Source organism: Aulostomus chinensis, chromosome 5 (genome assembly GCF_037954235.1).
Source record: "Aulostomus chinensis isolate RoL2024-O1b breed Wild chromosome 5, RoL_Achi_v1.0, whole genome shotgun sequence".
Classification (NCBI taxonomy): Eukaryota; Metazoa; Chordata; class Actinopteri; order Syngnathiformes; family Aulostomidae; genus Aulostomus; species Aulostomus chinensis.
Window position 1 is genome coordinate 6,388,223 of NC_141324.1, and position 22,240 is coordinate 6,410,462.

At 41.1% G+C, this 22,240-nt stretch overlaps 2 protein-coding genes across 4 annotated transcripts in view; one reads left to right on the top strand and one right to left on the bottom strand.

The window, feature by feature from the left end:
- LOC147260985 (cysteine-rich secretory protein LCCL domain-containing 1-like) overlaps positions 1 to 7,770 on the bottom strand; it is a 52,180-nt gene extending 44,410 nt beyond the window's left edge. Inside the window, exons 1-2 of the mRNA XM_086205160.1 lie at positions 7,554 to 7,770; positions 5,659 to 5,941 (exon numbers count right to left, since the gene is read on the bottom strand). Coding sequence (XP_086061286.1) covers positions 5,659 to 5,925 — 267 coding nt within the window. The 5' untranslated portion in view covers positions 5,926 to 5,941; positions 7,554 to 7,770. The remainder of the gene's footprint in view (positions 1 to 5,658; positions 5,942 to 7,553) is intronic.
- LOC147260986 (neuropilin and tolloid-like protein 1) overlaps positions 2,362 to 22,240 on the top strand; it is a 44,881-nt gene continuing 25,002 nt past the window's right edge. The window contains exons 1-5 of one of the 3 annotated variants that reach the window (XM_086205158.1): positions 2,362 to 2,388; positions 11,210 to 11,297; positions 11,559 to 11,624; positions 12,957 to 13,091; positions 13,166 to 13,414. In XM_086205158.1, the coding sequence (XP_086061284.1) occupies positions 11,270 to 11,297; positions 11,559 to 11,624; positions 12,957 to 13,091; positions 13,166 to 13,414 (478 nt within the window). In that variant the 5' untranslated portion in view covers positions 2,362 to 2,388; positions 11,210 to 11,269. Of the gene's footprint in view, positions 2,389 to 11,144; positions 11,298 to 11,558; positions 11,625 to 12,956; positions 13,092 to 13,165; positions 13,415 to 22,240 lie in introns of those variants that run through there. The other 2 variants (XM_086205157.1, XM_086205159.1) reach the window with 2 other exon arrangements.

The window sequence follows — 22,240 nt, forward strand, 5'->3', positions numbered from 1 at the left end:
ATATCTATATCTATATATATATATAGATATAGATATAGATATAGATGCAGTGGGGGTTGTGGAATCCAAATGTGGCAATATCCATTTTAAGTTTACAGAGAAGAATCGTACTCTGCTGTTTTGTATTTCCACTATTACATGTCAGGACTAAAAGGTTAGTTTTATGTGTGGAGTAATTGCTGTGATTGACCACTGTAATGTGTTCCACATGTTTAGAAGGCCAACACACAATGAACAAAGTTGCCTATTCACTGCAGTTTGCTGTATGGTTGGGGCAGTGGTATTATGACTCCTCAGCTCTCGCCATACACACATCTGGTTGAGATACCGACACAGAGGTTATGTTTTTGTAGTCATGGTTGATAATGGCTGTCCTCTTAGCAAAGGTAGAGTGTCTTTGAACAATCATTACATTGGCACCATAATATAGACCTCTCCCAACGCTCTCCGCCACTTTCAGTTGTAAAGTAATAAAGTGGTATTGTCCAAGCCAGATACAGAGTTGGCATGAATGCCTTTCCATTTTCTTTCACTCCCATTTATCCTCCACACAGCAAATTTGTGAGGTTTGTATTTCAGGACCTAGTTTAAATTAGAGTGGTCCCACTTGGCCTGTCACTAAGCGCAAGAGAAATGCTGCAAAGCAGCCACAGCCTTGTTGGGAGTGCACGGTATCCACCTGGCCAAATTACTGGATGACTGATGACTGCTACTTTTTAACTGTCCACCAGTGTAGGCCTATGTGTGTGACATCTGATCTTGCTGCTGTGCCTCAATATTGTCATGTCTATAACATCCCAGCTCAGTTATCAGTGACAAAACCAACAGTCGAGGCATTTATCCACCAGTGCCAGACAATGCTAATGCTATGTTAGCTCGTTCAGAGGAAAGAAGAATTGTCATTGACTGTCGTGATTAAAATTTTTGCTGTATTATATCAGTTGTCAGGCAGAACGGTGGTATGGCGGTACTCCGGCTCACTCCCACAGTCCAAATACATGCAAGAGGGGACAAGGCTAATTGGATACTGTAAATTGACTGTGGGTGTGGCTTTGACTGTGAATGATTGTCTGTCTTCATGTGTTGGCCCTGTGATGGACTGGTGACCCATCCAGGGTGTACTCAGCCTCTCATCTGAAGGCTGCTGGGATAGGCTCCAGCCCCCCCATGACCCTTAACAGGATAAGCAGAAAAAATTGATGGATGGATGGTGCCCTGCCTTGCCCTGCCCCTGTATGTGTACCTTGTGCACTGAGAGTGGGGGATGGGTCACTGTTTGATGTGCATCTGTGACCCATCCAGTCTGCCTTTTGATCAAGATAGGCAGTTATTTATATTTTACCTGCATTTCATAAAAATGAAAAGGTCCAAGCCTTCAGTTGCGCAACAGAGCAAACGAAGGACAGAAGAGGAGGAAAGTCTGATATAGGTGTATGTCGTCTTATGTTATCTTTAAAATACCATTCTATGTGTAATGTCAGGAGACATTACATTTGTAGCAGCTATCTAGCTAAGTAGCAATAAAGCTCACGCTCCATAAAAATGCTACGATAGCTATTGGCAAGGCAAGGCAATTTTATTTGTAGGGCCTGTTTTTACAAACAGTTTGTCTCAAAGGGCTTTACATGGCATCATAACAACATCCTCTGCCTTTAGACCCTCACATCGACTGAGGAAAAACTCCATAGAAAACCCTTTTGCCCCTATTGGACTCAGATAACATTACAGATTGAAGGGTATAAGACAGAATGGCAAGCCAATAGTAGGACAACTGCTCCTTCGTGTGAAATTTCTCTTGACAGATATCAGTGATAATGGCTAACACTAACTTACCCACAAAAACAGATTTCTGCATTCACTGGCTTGCACCAGATATGTGAGCGCCACTTGGCATTGCGGCACATTGTTGTAAACTAGACTGATATTGGAATATATTAATAAATTAGGTCTACACTGGATTACTGGGCTGCAAATTGGCAGCAATAAGGCTGTGTGGCAGAAATGTTTTACTATCAGTGAGTCCTATAACATTTTAGGATTTACACCTAGCCTAGCAGCATTTGTGTAACTATTTAGTTGTTACTCAACGCTATCATGTCATCTTATCTCAGTGATGCAAGCTTTTGTTTCAGAAATACACAAGTCACAATTTAAGTATAGCTAATTTTGAACTTAGTTTAAACTAAGTTTGAACTTCCACACAGCTGGTGCAGCAGGATGCAGGACTTATTTGTTCTGCTCTGCAACTCTGCAGCTACATGTTTTTGCTTGTAATAGGTTAATCTCTACTCCATAACTGTCCAGATGCACTCAGGAAACATCAGCGGAAGGCCCCAGCTGCTGGAGAAGAAACATTTGACCTCCCATCTACACCAACCTCTGAAGCAGGTCAGTTCAGATAAGTTCACTTGTGGTCTCTGTGTAAGTTAATTGATACCGTAGCACTGCTATGTAATTATAATTATTGTTGTTGTTATTACTATTATTGTTATTATTAATAATGTTAAATTTTACAATAACACCTTGTTACTAATTAAGTATAGGTTTGAATCAAATTAAACTAAGTGTATTCGAACAGTGCTACTTTACATGCAGTACAACAGTATGGATATTCTGTCAGTTTGTATACAGCTGCAGGTCAATCATCATCCAATGCGACCACATCCGACTTTGTCAATAATGTTGATATTATATTAATAATAACACACACAAATTTCCCCATTGTGGGATCAATTAAGTTCTATCCATCTATCTATCTATCTATCTATCTATCTATCTATCTATCTATCTATCTATCTATCTATCTATCTATCTATCTATCTATCAAATGCTTCCAAAAGGGCAGGTAGTTGTTAATATTTAATAATTTATTAATTCTTTGATATGTTCCTTTGTTTGTTAAGTCATATTGATATATAAAAATATATATTTGGTCTTGAAAGAGTTGTGGTCCCTGATGTTTTTTTGGTGGGGGGGAGGGGGCAAATCCCAATCTTCAAGTGCTCATCTCTCAGAATAAACAGTCTTATCCATTCTGTACAACAAGCCATATTATTTGAATATCATGCTGTGAGGTGCTCTTGCTCTCAGCTTCTGCTGCTTTTGGTTTCTTACTATCCTCTGAGAACATCACCTGCTGTTATTAATGTACCATCTGAACACGGATCTTGACTCTAAAAAAAATGTGCATTTGCTGCAGAATTCTCAAAACTATTACACTCTTTTGATTTCTCTCAGCAAATGTTCCCACACATGACAAATATCATACACTGGATCCTGTTGTTCCACTGGTATTTCTCTCTCCAATCTACATGACTGTGATATTACTATAACATCAAAAAGGTGTCCCTGTCAATGCCACAATCCCTGTCCCCTCAATTAATCTATAGATTGGCAAAGCTGGTTCCACTTGTGTATGCTGGTTATTTTGGCTCCCTTGAAACATAAAAAGCCTTGGACAACTTTGTTCTCGCATTCAGTTGTTAAAAACATCAATATCTGCAACAACAACAAAAAGAGTGGTTCCCATTAATTGCTAACAAAATCATAATTAAATAGGAATTATTGCATAGCTGTTGTATCGAAGAAATTTCCTCAAGACATTATGGAAGTGATAGTGACTTTTGATTATCAGTTTTTTTTTTCAAGTTCATTTAAGAACAAGTCTGCACTAGTGGGGTCATATTGCTTGCAGGAAGTTAATCCTTGTCTATTCATATCCAGCCAAACCAAATTTAAATCATAGTAAAAAAAACAAAACAGGAAGTGTGCTTTAGATGAGGAGTGTTTCATGTTTCTTAACTTATATTCAGTATATTATATTTGGAGCACGTGTGTGTTTATGCACTGACCACCTGCCCAGTACCCCCTACAGGTCATGATGAAGTTCAATATCAGCATGAAGCTTTCACTGCAAACACTCGGTACTAATGGATTTTGCCAGCTCATTACTCACCCCATTCATTTGTTATTCTTGACCCTACATAATCTAGTAGAGAGTAAGATAGACTGCTCAGCAAACTCTGCAGAACCATCATTGTAACAAGTAATCTTCTTCTGCATTACAAAGTACATTAAACTCCTAAAGTACAAGCCTGTTTCTAGCCATCTGCCAAGACCACCTCTGCTACAGAGGCAATAAGGTAGTCTTACAGTTTAGGGTCTGTTCTCAGCCTTTGCAAAGGCAAATATTAAAGAAGAAAACAAACAAAAAAACAACAACAATTGTTTATTTTTATAATTCAAAGTATGCAAAATGCGTCATGTAAATTCTTTTAACTGACTACACAGAAATGAATATTTATGAAAAAGAGTTTTTGTTTCCTGGCAAAATCTGCCAGATGAATGAAAAGTGATGTGGCTTTGATTAATGGACGCCATTGTGTTTTAGGGCATCCTCTGATTCACTGCTCTTGTGAGAAAGCAAGGGGCCAAAAGTTGCAAGTGCCTGCTGACTGCTTGGCCTCCAAGTCCTGCAATCTGAAAACCAAACACTTGGCCCTCAACAGTGCCCTGCCTTACTACACAATTACCATCAGTAACAGTATCCCTCACTAAAGAAAACACTGGATTAGTGTATGACATACATTTACACTATGCCTTGTACTTTAAAAAGCAAGATTCTACACGTGTGAAATATATTTACCACTGTGGCAGCCCAAATAAAATATATGGAGGATCAAATGAAAGACAACATTGGACTCCTAGGTGCAATATAATGGATGGGGAGAGATGAGAGTGAAAGTTAAGGAGGGTGCAGAAAACCCTGGGGGACAGCTCTTGGGACTTAAGATAAAAAAACACATGGCTTGGAGGAAAGGAGTGAGCAAGGGAAGAAATGGGAATGATAGAGTTAAGAGGCACAAAACAGGAAAAGGTGGAAGGGGGGCAGGATGGTTGAGGTAAAAGGCAGGACAACATGGCGGGGGTGAAAGCTGGATCTGCGCCAGGGTCAGCAAGGGTGGGTGAGCATGAGGCTAGAGGCTGGAGCATGCCAGATGGTGGCTTAAGATTTGGAGATCTTTCCTTTCTTGTCTTTCTTTTGCTAAGAAAGCAGTGTTAGCAATCAGGAATGTGCTTTTTGAAAGAGGTTATAGAAGAAAGCTACATAATGAGGCAATAATTGCAATTAATTGTCAAAGGGTTTGGATACATCCATCCATCCATCCATTTTCTATCGTTTGTCCGGTTTAGGGTCATGGGGGGGCTGGAGCCTATCCCAGCTGCCTTGCGGCGAGAGGCAGGATATACCCTGGATGGGTTGCCAGTCCACCGCAAGGCCAACTCATACAGACAGACAACCATTCACTCTCACAGCCACACCTATGGTCAATTTAGAGTATCTGATTAACCTAGTCCCCTTGTGCATATCCTGGGACTGTGGGAGGAAGCTGGAGAACCTGGAGAGAACCCATGCAGGCACAGGGAGAACATGCAAACTACATACAGAAAGGCCCCAAGCTCAAGCCGGTGCTCAAACCTGGAACCTTGTACGAGGCGGCAGTCATAACCATATGACTATACACTACTATACATATCTATATATCTCTATATCTATATATATATATATATATATATATATATATATATATATATATATATATATATATATATTCAGTGATGATTTCACAAGACCTTTGGCATGTCCTACGCACTTACCATATACTCCATGTTGGAGGCCGGAGGGTGGACCTGACCACGCAGCTTGTTATGTAGATCCAGTATGAGGTGCATGTCTCCTTCACTGATGGCTCTCTTCCCTCTGGTCCCAGCCCTCCACCACCCTTCATCCTTGTCCTTGTACTTGTCAAAAATGGACTTTATTCGTGTGGAGTTGGGGAGGACCACAGCAGCCACCATTTGGGTCAAACACAGGAACAGGCTCACTGCTCTGAAGAAGCCCAGGAATGGAAGATGCTTCTTCATGCTGGGGATGTTGGTGCTGCTGAATGACAAATTTGTTATTTTTGTCTGCAAAAACAGTTGAAGTGCCGAGTAGAGAGTGACAATATCACCTGTGTTGGTGATTGCTGCAAACATAAACAAACCTGCATGCAGCTGTTTGTGATGTGGAACTGATGTGAAATTCATTTTTTTCTTCACTGGACTGGCCTTGAAATAGAGCAAGCTTATGGGCATTGAGAGAAAAAATAATAATCAGTAGCCACAATATATGTTATGTTTCCACAATTTAGGAATTATGTGGCAATGAGATGGGCGGCACGGTGGTTGAGTGTTAAGCAGTGTCACCTCACAGCAAGAAGGTTCCGGGTTCCTGGCTCGAGCATGGGGTCTTATTGTTTGGTGTTTGCATGTTCTCACTGTTCCTGTGTGGGTTCTCTCTGGGTACTATGGAGAGAGAAGGGGCATGGTGGTGCAGTGGTTGGCACTGTCGCGTCACAGCAAGAAGGTTCTGGGTTTGAGCGCTTGCTTGAGCATGGGTCTTTCTAAGGTGAGTTTGCATGTTCTACTCCGGCTTCCTCCCACAGTCCAAAGACACCAAGTGGGGACGAGGTTAATCTGATACTCTAAATTGACTGTAGGTGTGGCTGTGAGAGTGAATGGTTGTCTGTCTATATGTGTTGGCTCTTCGATGGACTGTTGACCCATCCAGGGTGTACCCTGCCTCTCACCGGAGACAGCTGGGATAGGCTCCAGGCCCCCTTTGACCCTTTACAGGATTAGCAGTAGAGAATGGGTGGATGTCCATGAGATATATCTTATGAGATATGGCCACACACATCACTTGCTTCCTCAATTTAGTTTTTTTTGTTTTTTGATCATGTTTTTTCTCCCTCGCTATGCCCACATTTTTCTCTCTCTCTACACTCCCAAGGGCTACATCGGATCATAACTATTTCCAAACCTGCATTTCCATGTAAATGTCATGTGAAAGCTGTAAACTGAACACTGAAATTTACAAGTTGCAAGCTGCGTAGTTGTTGCAAGACAGCAATGCACTTGAACTTTAAGTTCAATAAGATTGGGTCAAATTTGAAGTGACTCCTTCAAGGCATTCCAGAGGTATTGTCATCATTGGATATGGTTTTAAACCTTGACTTTTGACCTTGATGACCAAAATCTTTTTGGTTGATCCTTAAGTCAGAGTGAACTTATGTTTCAATTGTGAAGAGATTCCCTCAAGGTGTTCCAGATACTGCAACCAGACTCTAGTAAAATAGTGCTGCTTAAAGAGTTAGATTAAAAAAGACAGACAGGATAGATTAAAAAAAAATCTGTTTGCACAGTCAGTAGTTTAAAGTGACACTCAGTATGAAGGTGAGGACAGGTACAAAAAGATTCACAGAAGAAAAATAATGATTTTAATAATAATAAAGCTTGGAAATTCAGGAATGTAAATGCTCTCTTTTATGTTGTTTTCTATAATGAAGCATTTAGGATTAAAATGTTTAAGCAAAAATTACAGAAAGACAAGCCAACATGAGGGCAAATGTGGTTCAAAGATAGCAGATGACATTTAAAACGAAACAAAAAAAATACAATGAGGCAGCTGATTGTACTGGATACAGGTAACAGATTTACAACAAGCTTACCTTTAGAATCCCTCCAAATGACCAGAATATGTCACATTTACAATCCTCCAGATGAGCCACAAGAGTACTAAAGAAAGACTAATTTCCAATCCCAGGAGTAACACCCTCCATGGGTCAAAAAGAGTGCAGGCAGTCTCTTTCAGGCAGCATCCACGCTTGGATTTGAGCAGCTCAGAAATGTCAGATGATACCTGTTGAATTCCTCAGGTCCACCACACTGTGTTGCAGCTTGCTGCTCAGGACGCTGCTTCTCATTTTGCACTTATATGCCAAATTTGCGTTTACGCTCAACAGTGATGACCACGCCTCCAGCTCCCCCCCCCCCCCCAACCAGTTTGCAGGCATGCATGCACACACATATATACAGACACGCACACACACACACAAATACAAATGTACATACAGATCTATTTGTGGTCCTTACCTTACATTTGGATGTTGTGCAGCTCACTCATGTTATATTATAGAGCACATTCATATTTTATTTAGACTATACATGTACAGTAAGAAAAAGTGTGCGAAGATTAAACCAGTCTAGTTTATATCACTGTCATTATGTAGCAAGAATTTTCTAAGAGAAATAGTAGTCTGGTGAACTCTTTGCTCTTGATCTTGAGAATTGGAACACACATTAGAGATCACCTCAGGCTTTTCAATGCTGTGTGAGAATAGCAGTTGGGGGTTGACCAGTATTCCTTTGCAATATGACCACAAAGCACTGATTCATCTGCCCTTATATACACTGGACCATTGTGTGTGTGTGTGTGTGTGTGTGTGTGTGTGTGTGTGTGTGTGTGTGTGTGTGTGTGTGTGCGTGTGTGTGTGTGTGTGTGTGCGTTTGTGTGTGTGCTTGTGTGAGTGAGAGAGGGACAGAAAGAGAAAGAGAGACTTTTAACTCCCTCACAGTTGCCTTAAAATTTACAGCCTGAAGGCAAAGCAATAACAACAAAAAATAATTACAGTTTGAAGGGAACCATAAAGAAAGTATACACATTTTGATGGACGTGACATAAGCAAGGGCAGCCCAGTGGTGCAGTGGTTAGCACTGCTACCTCACAGCAAGAAGGTTCCGGTTTTGAGCACTGGCTTGAGCTTGGGTTCTTTCTGTGTGGAGTTTGCATGTTCATGCAAGAGGGGACTAGGCTGATTAGATACTCTAAATTGACCGTAGGTCTGTGAGTGTGAATGATTGTCTGTCTCTATGTGTTGGCCCTGCGATGGACTGGCGACCGGTCCAGGGTGAACCCCGCCTCACGCACAAAGGCAGCTAGGATAGGCTTCAGCCCCCCCACAACCTTTAACAGGATATCTGGTAGAAAATGGATGGATGGATGGATGGTTGGATGGACGGATGGATGGATATTATACTGTGGGTGAGTAATTTGCAAAAAAAATAAAGGCATTAATACTCCCCCTTGTCAAGACAGTCCTCTAACCAAGGAAGTTATTTGTGTTTTTATATGCAGTTTGTTACTAGTGTCTTATGTTGGTCTATAGGAAAACACATCAAACAGTGTTAAAAGTAGTAAATTGTGCTTATGGAATCATCATTTGTCATTCGTGATTATTACTGTCAGTATTCCCTGAGTTTTGAGGGTAGTTTCAAATATGCTGATAACTACAAGGATCTTCTTCACAAGCCACTGCTCTCCCCTCTTGAGAAAAGATGAATTTGTTGGTGTAAACAACTTCAAGCTTATGGACACAGCTTAAGGCTTATTTGATCTCTTACAAAATGCACTGCTGCCCCCTCTTGAAAAAAGATGAGATTGTTCGTTGAAACAGCTGCAGGGCAGCACACCAGTGATGATTAAGCCAGGAAACTGTCCTGTTATATTCTTCACTTAAACAACAGAGTAAACGATTCATAGACTCTTGATAGCAATCTGGTCACAAACACTTAATTAATCACAAAACTATGTAGCAAAGCAGCAGTAATCAGGGAGAACATGTGTGCAGTGCTTTGTTTCACTTAACAAATAAAGAATATATAATGCAGTCACATACATCATAATGATAACCCAGAAAGTAAAAATAATCAATTACTATTGAAATACAAAAATTGAATTTAAAATGATAATCTAAAATATTTTTTTGACGGTTTTCCCTTTAAAACAACCAAGAGAACAGTAGATAGGAAGGACATCAACAATATATCCATCCATTTTCTATCGTTTATTCTGTTGGGTCACAGGGAGGCTGGAGCCTATCCCAGCAGCCTTTGGGCCAGAGGCAGGGTTCACCCTGGACAGGTCGCCAGTCCATGGCAGGGCCAACATATATAGACAGACAACCATTCACACTCACAGCCACACCTACAGTCAATTTGGAGTATCCAATTAGCCTAGTCCCCTCTTGCGTATCTTTAGACTGTGGGAGGAAGCCAGAGTACCCGGGGAGAACCTACGCAAGCACAGGGAGAACATGCAAACTCCACACAGAAGGAACCCAAGCTCCAGCTGGGGCTTAAACCCGGAACCTTTTTGCTGTGAGGTGACAGTGCTAACCACTGCAACACCATGCTTACCTGGGTTATGGATACATTATGTATTATATATAGATTTATATGTACACCAACATAAGATTTCACTTTGGTAAAAAATTAAATATAATATTCAAATTGCAGTTGAACCAAGGCAGACATTGTATTTACTGCCATGTGACAGTCTCGCGACCATCACAATCAGATCAGGCCTTGCTTCATCCCAGCTCCACCCCGTCATCCACATTTTACAACTTAACTCGCAGTGGCAGATTGTATATTCAGTTCAAACAGATCTGTGATTATAGTGATTATAAGAATAAACATGCTTTTGGTTTAAAGCTTGGCAGCCTGACATCGGTGGCAGAGCGACAGACGCTGAACAGGCTCCTGTCCATCATAGACAACCAACATCATCCACTGCAAAGCGCCATCTCCACGCAGAGAAGCAGCTTCAGTGAAAGACTGCTGTCACTATCCTGCTCCACGGACAGACAGAGGAAATCATTCCTCCCCCACGCCATACGGCTCTTTAACACTTATCAGTAGGAGCCCTGGACTCATTACAAACTAACAACATGCACCTAAGAATCACACGCCCTTTATCATGTAGATCTCTATGAAGCTCTTTTAAGTGTGTACAAACTGCCCTTTGCACTACAGTATGCTACACACTGTCACAATGCACAACTTCAATGTATAGGAAATGTTAGTTTTCATCTGGACTTTTGAGTTTGATTTGTAGTATTTCTATTTTGCTTCATATTGTACTCTGTATCTTCATTTAGTTTTAAACCTTGCATGTCTCTTTACCACTCTTTTATCTTCCCTTGTCAGGCTGCTGTAAATGCAAATTTCAATAAAGTATCTATCTATCTATCTATCTATCTATCTATCTATCTATCTATCTATCTATCTATCTATCTATCTATCTAAAGAATAACTTGTATAACTTGATGGCACTGAATGGGAAGGGCGAATGATGACAGCCATCCGTCAATTGACCCTCATAATCAGGCGGATGCTTCTTTGTCTCTGAAAGCCTTGCACTGAGAGGATTAATGCAACCTTAAGGTGGAGCAAAAAAATGGGAAGGTTGATAACAGGCGGGAGTGTAATCCCTGATCTCTTGGACTCAAAGAGACGGATGAAAATCGGACACTTTTGCTTCCAGATTTTGTGGAGAATCAATGTTAGAATACCGGAGTTACCGTTGCCTAACCAGGAAACAGACATGTTTAACAAACTTCTGCTGCTCATCGGTAAGTTTTCAACACAAAACATGTTTGATAGAGTCAGCTACCTACCACCAACTTTACAGTGATATTACTTATTAATCATGATCGTACAGTGTACTGGTGTGGTATGCAGTGTGCTTTTTATTTCTGGCATTTAACTAGTTCATCATTACTTTTTTATTTCAGTTGTATCAATTTGCTGTTGGATTATTATTTATTTAGTTGATATTTTATTCATTCATTTATTTCTTAACCAAAACCATATTTAACATCCTCTCTTCTCAGCTTTAGCAGCAAACCTAATCCCACCTGAGTTGTCATGTGCCACAGCCACAAAAGCAAAAACACAAGGTATCATACTCACATCACATCTGGATGTTTTTATATTTTATATTTTGTGTCTATATATAAAGTTGTATCCCTATAAAGCACCAAACAGTTTGGAAATTACTGCATTTGTAGGTTAATCAGAAAGTTCATGTGTACTCTTTTGTCCACCAATTAATCACGAGTTAATACATAATATTAAGCAAAGATGCCATACATACTATTTTGAGCTCCTCAAAATGTCATCATTTTAAAAAAGAATTTCTCACTTTTTACCAATGCAATGTATATACACAGAAAAGCCGTAGTGAAATACCAAGATCTAAATGTTAACAAAGACATTCTTTTGATTGACAATTTTATCTGTATTATAATAACTGTTATTTTACTACAGTGTCACTCCTAAATACATAGAAATATTGTTAATAAATTTAGAAATATAGAACTGAAAAAACTTGATTAAAGAAAGATATACAAAATTCTATAGATTAAAAAATGACATACCATCATCCATCGTCGTCTACCGCTTATTCCTTACTAGTAAGGGTCACGGGGGGCTGGAGCCTATCCCAGCATCTACGGGCGAGAGGCGGGGTTCACCCTGGACAGGTCGCCAGTCCATCGCAGGGCCAACATATAGAGACGAACAACCATCCACACTCACATTCATACCTACGGTCAGTTTAGAGAATCCAATCAGCTTAGTCCCCAAATTGATGTCTTTGGACTGTGGGAGGAAGCCGGAGTACCAGAGAGAAAATGACATACCATTAAATGTATATAAATTAAAACAAAAAACAGGTATTTGCTACTACTTAAATTATAAAAAAATATCTGAAAATTCCCTTTGTCACTATATCTGTATTAATGTAAGATTTTTGGTATTTAAATATGTAATTGTTAAATACATGCGTTTCATAATTACCTGATTTCTTTATGTAAAATAAAAGTAAAATAATTTTTAGACATTAATTTGCAAACTATACTATAATATATTTTCAATATTATATTGATTAATCAATTATTGATGGATTCAGTAAATTAATATCAATTACTATTTTCCATTTTCTGACACTAATACATTTAAGAAGCAAATCAATACCCTGTAAGTAGAATGATAAATTAATGATATATAGGAATGGTCTGATTAGATGAGATTTAATCTAAATCTATCTTAAATCTATTGCAAAATAACTCCATTAGGCTTTGTTTCTCAAATATGTTGTGTGATTTCAATCACATATTTTTCAGTTAAAAAAGTAAATACAAGTTGCTCAGCTCTAAGAACCATGAAAGCAAAAGTCATTTGCCAAGAATACATCTCAGAATGTATCTGCCTGTGCACCTGTGTCCCAGTGAAGAACAACTCAGGTGTGACACCAGCTGGCCAGTGTGGGACCTGGATAAAGGAGCCCGAAGGGGGGTATTTCACCTCACCCAACTACCCTGAGAAATATCCACCTGAGAGGGAATGTGTCTACATTATAGAAGGTGAGGCGTTTATCATGACCTTTATATATTTTCTGTATCTTTCCTCCCTGTCTTCTAAACTGCTCCTCCTGCAGCCTCTCCTCGGCAGTGCATTGACCTGTTCTTTGATGAGAGGTACTCCATTGAGCCATCCTGGGAGTGTAAGTTTGACCACATTGAGGTCCGGGATGGGCCATTTGGTTTCTCACCCATCATTGGACGCTATTGTGGCCAGGAAAGCCCCTTGTATGTTCGTTCCAGTGGGAGATACCTGTATATCAAGTTTGTGGCAGATGGAGAACTGGAGGCCATTGGTTTCTCTGCACGGTACAACTTTACACAAGGTGAGTGATGCACATTATGTTGTCCCAACCCATATTGTGAACTTGAAATGGAATATTATATTGTTGCATTAAAGCAATACTTCACCCGGAAAGTATTTTTTTCCTTTCAAGCTCTCAGGTATCTAATACAGAAAGAACATCCATATTATATATATATATATATATATATATATATATATATATATATATATATATATATATATATATATATATATATATATATATATATAGCAAGGAGCTCATCATGGCAGAGCAAGGCATAGGCACCTGCAATGAAAATGCAGAGCTGTTTACAGACCTCTGCTCCTTCAATCAGCTTGTCATTGGAGGCCCCATTTTTCCTAATAAAAACATCCATAAAATCACCTGGACCTCACCAGGTAGAAGAACAGAAAACCGGATTGATCACATCACAGTTTCACCTAAATGGAGAAGAAGTCTGTTGGACTCTACAAGTGAGACATGGAGGAGATGTTGTGGTGGAATCAAAGCTATACCTATGTTGCATTTCACGATGAGTTGATAAGAGACCGCCTTGTAGTGGGACTCAGAGACACAAGTCTAGCAAAGAAGATGCAGCTGGACAGAGATTTGACCTCAGAGAAGGCGCTGAACATGGCTCGGCAGTCGGAAGTGATCAAAAGACAGCAAACAGATCTCAGGGGAGAAGCTAAAGGTGAATTGCACAAGAAACAAATGCACCCCACACCAAAGACATTTTATCAACATAAAAACCTGGCAACAAAGTCCAAAGCACCAACTGATCACCAGCAGTGCTACAGGTGTGGAAAAACCCCTGCACATGGAAAAAAGCAGTGCCCAGCCAAAGACATGACATGCCACACATGCAGGGAAAATGGACACTACAGTAAAGTGTGTAGGTCAGCCAAAGCAGTACATGTTGTGGAAACGAGTACAGTTTGTGGCTTTGTTTCTAGGCTCAATAGATGCAGGCACAGACCCCTGGTACACAGATTTAACGATCAGAAGCCACAAAGTGAGGTTTAAGATAGACACAGGAGCAGATGTCTCTGCCATTCCAGCCCAGACATAATACAGAGAGAGACTCCCTTTCAAACTGAAACAGACAGACCACTATTTGGCCCAGGTGGTACACCACTCTCTGTCAAATGCAAATACACAGAGTCACTATGTAAGGGGGAGCAGGTGATTCAGGAGGATGTGTATGTGATAAAAGACTTAAATATAGCTTTGCTAAGCAGACCAGCTAGCATAAAGCTTAATCTTGTCTCCAGACTAGATAGCATGGACAAGAAAGTGATGGCAGACTCTTATCCAAAACTTTGTCAAGGCTTAGGGATGTTGCAGCAGCCATACTCAATCAAACTTAAGCCAGATGCCATTCCCTTTTCTCTAACAACACCAAGACACATCCCTATTCCATAACTTAGTAATATGAGGGAGGAACTGGTGAGAATGGATTGTCTGGGAGTCATTTCAAGAGTGGAAGAGCCAACAGAATGGTGCTCGGGGATGGTTCCAGTGCCATCAAAAAATGGCTCGGTACGCATCTGCGTAGACCTAACCTGCCTCAATGAATCCAGAATCCAGCAATTTAGACTTAATCTCATGAGGTGCAGTTACTCTATATCACACACACCTGTCAAAGATCTACACACAGCAGGCACTCTCTCACGTGCACTGGTCACCACTAGTGCAAGTTTAAAGTTGACAGGCCAGCTCATCATACATGGCACAACTGAGGGACCAGTCTAAAGAAGACAGTGTTTGCTTTGGAGTTATGTCATTTTGTCAGAAAGGTTGGCCTGACCACAATAGACTCACACGTCCTGTGAAAACCTACTGGTCAGAAAGAGCTGTACGTACTGTGCATGATGGACTTTTACTTAAAGGCTCCAGACTTGTCATTCCCACAGCAATGTGCAGCTCTGTCCTAAAGGATCTCCACAAGGAACATCAAGGGATGACTAGATGCAGAGAGCGGGCAAAAGAAACAGTGTGGTGGCCTGGCCTGAGCAGTCAACTGAATGAACTCGTGACAAACTGCACCACTTGCATCAGAGAACGCACCAATCCTGTGGAACCGCTGTTGCCGAGTGAGCTCCCAGAGAGGCCGTGGCAAAAGGTGGGACCAGACTTATTCACCCTAAGCAATTGCAATTACCTGCTTGTAGTAGATGATTTCTCAAGATTTGTGGAGATTGCTAAACTAACACCAACACGTTCAGAGGATGTGATTGTGCACCTGAAGTCTATTTTTTCCAGACATGGCATCCCAGAACTGTTTTTCAGTGACAATGGCCCACAGTTTTCCAGTCAACGGTTCACTGACTTTTCATCAGCCTATGGATTCAAACATGTTATAAGCAGCCCAAGATTTGCTCAAAGCAACAGTGAATCAGAACGACATGTGAAAAGATTACTAATTAAAGCTCAAGATCCATATCTTCTCTGTTAGCATATAGACTTACCCCATTGTCTAACGGCTGCAGTCCTGCTCAACTGCTTATGGGCCGCAGGCTTCGTACACCAGTGCCCCAGCACCCCTTCCTACTCAGCCCTGAGCTTCCTGATAGAGCCACAGTTGCAGTGAAGGAAAGAGACAGAAAGATAAAAGACACAAGAGTATTCAACAAGAGGCACCGAGTGAGGAATCTACGTCAGCTCGCACCAGGGCAGCCTGTGTGGATTACTGATGCCAAGACTCAAGACACAGTGGTATCAACCCACTCTACACCCCACTCATATGCAGTGGACAGTCCCACAGGCACCAGTAGGTGCAACAGGCCTCATCTTGTTCCTATGCCAGAGACTGTCCCTCAGACAGAGTCAGACAACCTGCACACCAACTCAACCAGCTGAGTCTGTCTCAAAAACACCAAGTCACCTCAAGTCCCCAAATCAGACTCAAAAGACATTAACACCTGTCCCTACCAGAATTAGATTTGGCAGAGTAGTGGTAAAACCTCTGAGACTGGACTTGTGAGAAAGATGGGATGTTGGACAAGTGGGTGAAACGGGGAAATGTTTTGTTCTGAAGAATGCATGGTGTTCATTTCATAGAGGCATAAGAGTTTGTGAGAGTTTATTGTATGTAGATATAGATATAATTTGTCTCAGTCCAAATGTTTTAAAAGGGGAGATGTGGTGGAATCAAAGCTGTTATACATGTGCTTTTATTTCGAAGGACACGTTTGAGATGCAAACAGAAAGTTGAGAGCAGAGCTTGATGGATAAGCTAGCTAGCTTCCATGTTGTGGATCCTGCTGAATAAGTGGTGCCAACCTGAAAGTCTCGTCTGTGGGCGTTCATTGTGGAAAAACATGACAGATGTAGCGTCAGACCACCAGCTACTAGTGGCAACAGTGATGGTCCAAATGAGATCTTTCCACGACCCAGCAGACAGACAACACAACAATTTCAATGTCCAGTTTCTAAAGTACATCAAGAAAAGAGAGGAGTTCAACAGCAAAGTCAGGGATAAGATGGAGGTAATGGCAGGATTGAATGAAACCTCAATTGAAGATCACTGGACAGAAGTCCATAACATCTAGAAAACCACCAGCGAAGAAGTTTTGGGAAAGAAGGGATGAGAGCACAAAGTGTGGATGATGCCAGAGACATGGGTCAAAATAGAGAAAAGGAAAGAGTTGAAACAGAAGATCAATCAATGTCAAGATTTGCAGAAGAAAGAGGATCTCAGAGCACAGTAAAGAAACCAGCTGTCAAGTGTAAAAGTGCAAAGGTGACCACCGGTGGTTCATGATAGAGGGAGCAGAAAGGGCTGCTAGTCATCATCAAAAGACTCTATGAAATAACAAGAACTCTGTCATGAAAATAAATTGCCATTCCAAGTAAGCCAGTAAAAGATTAAAAGGGCAAGACCATCACCAATGATGTACAGCATAGAGCTCGGTAGGCAGAAAACTTTGAGGAAAACCTCAACCAAGCACCTCCAGTAACTGCTCGAGATTTACCGCCAGCAACCGAGCAGCTCAGTATGAACAGCAGCCCACTAACCCAAGCTGAAATCATCAAGGTCATTAAAACTATGAGGAACAGTAAGGTGGGAGGCCCAGATGGTATCCCTTCTCTTGCTCAAAGCAAACCCAACAACATCAGTGGAGCTGCAAAAGGCCCTCCTAAATAAGATATGGGACAAGGAGAAGTCCCAGCTGACTGGAAGAAAGGCCCCCTAGTGAAAATACTTAAAAAACATGTGACCTTTCCCAAAGTGGAAATTGGTAAGGCATCATGTTTGCAATCTGTTACCAGTAAGGTCCTGACCAGAGTCATTTTGGAGGGACTGAAGGGGACCCTGGATAAAAGATTTAGACCAGAACAAGCAGGATTTGACCAGAAAAGGACATGCACAGACCAAATCGCCACCCTGCGCATAATCATTGAGCAGTCCATCAAATGGTAGTCCTCTCTCTATGTAACATTTGTGGACTTTGAGAAGGCCTTCAATAGTGTGGACAGGGAAACCATCTGGAAAATAATGCACCACTATGGGATCCCGCAGAAATTCATTAACATCATCCATATGAGGACTCAAGCTGTCACATCATTCATTGTTTGAAGTTAACCAACCCCTTTGAAGTGAAGATCAGTGTGAGACAAGGCTGCATGCTGTCTCCAATCGTATTCCTAATGGTCATTGACTGGATCATGAAGGGAACAACAACGGCCAGTAACACAGGCATCCAGTGGACCTTCACCAAACATCTTGAAGACCTTGATTTTGCAGATGACATTAGCCTCCTTCCCCACAAACATCAACAAGCTCAATCAAAACTTACAAGGCTCTCTGAAGAGGCAGCAATGATCAGCCTTAAGTTAAATGTGAAGAAGATGGAAGTAATATGGCTAAACAACAAGCAGAACCCCAATACACCTGCAGGGAGAAAACGTCAAAGATACAGACCACTTCTCGTATCTTGGGAGCATAGTCAAGATAGATGGTGGATCAGATGATGACACCAAGAGCAGGATAAACAAAGCAAGATATGCCTTTAACACATTGCGACACATCTGGAACTCAAAGGCATTGTCCCGCTGAAATAAGATCAGGATATTCAACACCAACATCCAAGCAGACCTCCTATATGGATTGGAGCCATGGAGAATGACCAACAACACCAAAAACCAACTCCAGACTTTCATCAACAAATGCCTTAGACACATACTGAACATCAGGTGGCCTGATAAGATCTCATATGCCAGTCCATGGGAAAAACACATCAGAATCCCATCGGTCAGGATGTAAAGAGGAGAAAGTGGGGGTGGATTGGACACACCTTACCTTATCAAACCAGCTGATAACATCACAAGGCAAGTGCTTGACAAGAATCCACAGGGCTAGAGGAAAGTGAGGAGGCTAAAACAGATCTGTAGAATGTTAATCTAGAGTGAGGCAAAACAACTGGACAAACATGGGCCCAACTGACGAAAACTGCCCAAAACAGAGTTTGTTGGCGTACTGTGATTGCGGCCCTGTTCTCCACCTAGGACCTTACAGGAATAAGCAAGAATTAAAATTTTCAGTACTTTAGTTTTATGGGTAAATAGAGGATTCTAGGGAGCCTTGAAAGCACCTCTCTCTCCTACTTTCTCTTTAGGACTTGACACCCAGTCATGTATTTCCTTGGTTTTCATTTATGCTATTGATTGTTCTTTTGTATCATACCACCTGCAGCTGTGTTTGGCTGTGGGTGTGGGCTTGATTATATTTTTGCAGACTTTTGACTAAACCATGCATACACTGTCCACCCATTGCTACATGTGCTAAGCGAAGTAACAGTCACTTGTTCTTTTTTGGTCTCAACTCTCTAATGCATGCACAGAGCATAGAAGGGTACGTTCTAGTCTGGCTTTGGGAAGGTACAAACAAGTGTGTTCCCAAAAACTTAGTGAGCTATTTCAAAATGCTTCCTTTAATGCTGTATGGTTCACATCTGGGCATCATGGTTGTGCAGTGGTGAGCACTGTCACCTCACAGCTAGAGGGTTTCGGGTTTGAGCCCCGGCGCAAGCACGGGGTCTTTCTGAGTGGAGTTTGCAGGTTCTCCCTGTGCCTGCATGGGTTCTGTCTGGGTACACCTGCTTCCTCCCACAGTCCAAAGACATGTGAGAGGGGACGAAGTTGGATATTCTAAATTGACCATAGTTGTGGCTGTGAGAGCGAATGGTTTTCTGTCTATATGTGTTGGCCCAGTGATGGACTGGCGACCCATCCAAAGTGTACCCTGCCTCTTGCCAGAAGGCAGCTGAAATAAGCTCCAGCCCCCCTGTGACCCTTAAAAGGATAAGCAGAAGAAAATGGATGGATGGATGATGCACATCTGTTGTATACTCCTGGCAAAATTTGTCTACAGCTGCAGCTGATGGGGGAGGGGGGAGGCAGCTTGTCCTTCAAACACACACATAGATAGACACACACACACACACACACACACACACACACACACACACACACACACACACACAAATGTTAATGAAAGCTTGTCTTCAGGGGACTACAGCTTGTCAGCACTGAGCCGCAGCAGCAGCTTAAGGGAGTCAGAGACTGAGGCTTTATTACCAGCAGATTTTATGGGCCACCTACACACGGAGGCAAAGAGTAATCCGTTTTACTCTGTTTTTCTGCTTGTCTTTCTTTCTTTCTCTTTCTGTCTTTCTTGTTACCTATTTATTCATGTACTCTGCGTTAATTTTCAAACTATGCTGTTAACTCTCCATTTTAAAAGGATGCTATTATTATTTGCAGAGCAGGTGAAGCTATTTCCCATCTGTTTGCATCATGTGATGTGTCTCATAAACCAAATGCTAATCTCCTATTTAATTCCACTCATCATTGGTGGGAGAGAATTAATTTGCCCTAGTCCGTGCTTTCTCCCAACCCACTGTTACTGTAAGATGGTTTAAAAGAATTTTCATATTTCAGTCACCATCAATAAATCAATCTTGTATGAGAGATTATCTCAAAATATACTGTATTATCTGTGTGTCTGCAGTGGAAACAATGTATCAACAATGTTACTCTGTGGCTCAGAGGAACAAGATCAGTGAGACCGTGGGTTGAAATCTGTCTGGACTGGTCCGTGGTGTTGGAATATGAGGCTGATTTGTCACAGCTGTGATCACGTGCAATGCTTACCTGCTATCTTCTGTGATCTCATGAAGATTGAAACCCCTCCCCCCAAACCCCCCCCCCCCCCACGCACACACACACAAAAACTCAAAACTATCTTTATACTATAAGTATAGTTTGACACACATTTTTGATTATTCCCTGTTCCCTCCATCCATTTTCTTCCACTTATCCTGTTAAGGGTCGCCGGGGGGGGGGGGGGGGGGGGGGCTTGAGCCTATCCCAGAGGCTTTCGGGCGAGAGGCGGAGTACACCCTGGACGGGTCGCCCGTCCATCGCAGGGTCAACATATTTGCAATTTTGCAGCACTCAATTTGACAACAACCTCTATTTATGTGTTGCATGCTTTTTATATTGATGATGCATTAGGGAAACATTGTTGTAAGATACATATTGAAGGTGTAAAGTTGGAGTAACAGAAAGTCTGAGGACTCCTTATAAACATATCTGATTGCAGGAATAAAACTTCTGGACATTAACCTGGACTGTAAACCCCAAGGGGTATGCTCAGTTAGATCAGGGGGTACACCAAACATATCAGTAGAAGCCTATTAATATGCCCATTAAAAATAAACCAGGTTTTTGGGGTAGTTTTGTTTTTGTTTGGTTTTTTTGCATTGCCACCCACGTTCTGTGAAAAGCTGCTCCTATTCTTCCTTTCACAGACCAAATAGTACACAATTAGTCACTATTGTGCCTAAACTGATATGTGTTATGTATTTGTCATACTTTCTTTTTGTTGCTTACAAATAGGGCAAAATGTACCTTCTTGTAAATTTTGGCCACTTGTGAAGATAGGAGTACACAGCACAAAGCTTAACATTTCAGGTGTTAGTGATTTTTTTATAAGTTTGGGAACCACTGATATGTACAAGTTATTTTATTATGTTTCAGATTAATCCTAATTCATCTACAGCACATTGTTGAAAACATTTTTAGAAGAAACAAGAGAAAGATTTACATAAATCATTCATATCAATATATGTCATTCATATATGTTGTTAAGGTTGTAGTTTTGGAGATGGACACAAATGACTGCATCAGGAACACCTTGATGCAGCTTGTAATTTATTAAGCAAACCAAACCAAAATGTAATGGGGAAACTAAACATAGAAAGTCAAAACTGAGGCAGGCAAACTGGCAGGATGACAGCAAGCAAAATAAAACAACAGATGAACTGACAAGGAAAGACATGACAAACTGCTACTAAATGCAGACTGTGAATGGCACAACAAAAAAACAGGTAGAACACAAGGGCAGGAGCTCTGGGAGCAGAACTCTGACTGATTCCGACTGATGAACTGACAAGATATAGGTGAGAGCCAAAAAAGGGTGAGAAACTGACAAATGCAGGAAGTGTAAAGCACACAAAGATAAAGGAGGGAAGTGCATTTCAAAATAAAACAAATTAACAAGTAGCAAGGAGTGACAATTATAAAAAGAAACTGAGACCATAATTAGAAGGCTATAAATTTAAGTGGGCACATTCCATAGAGGACTGTGACATACTAGCTATATTATATCTCAGATTGATCCTCTTGGGCCACAGCTTTCATCAAACATACTCAAACACACATACATAGGAATGAATTGTAATAATCAGCCAAGTCTGAAGCAGAAAGAAACATGGGGGGATTAATAAGAGTCTTGGTTGATTTAAGCATTGGTTGAGTCATCACTCTCCCTCCTTA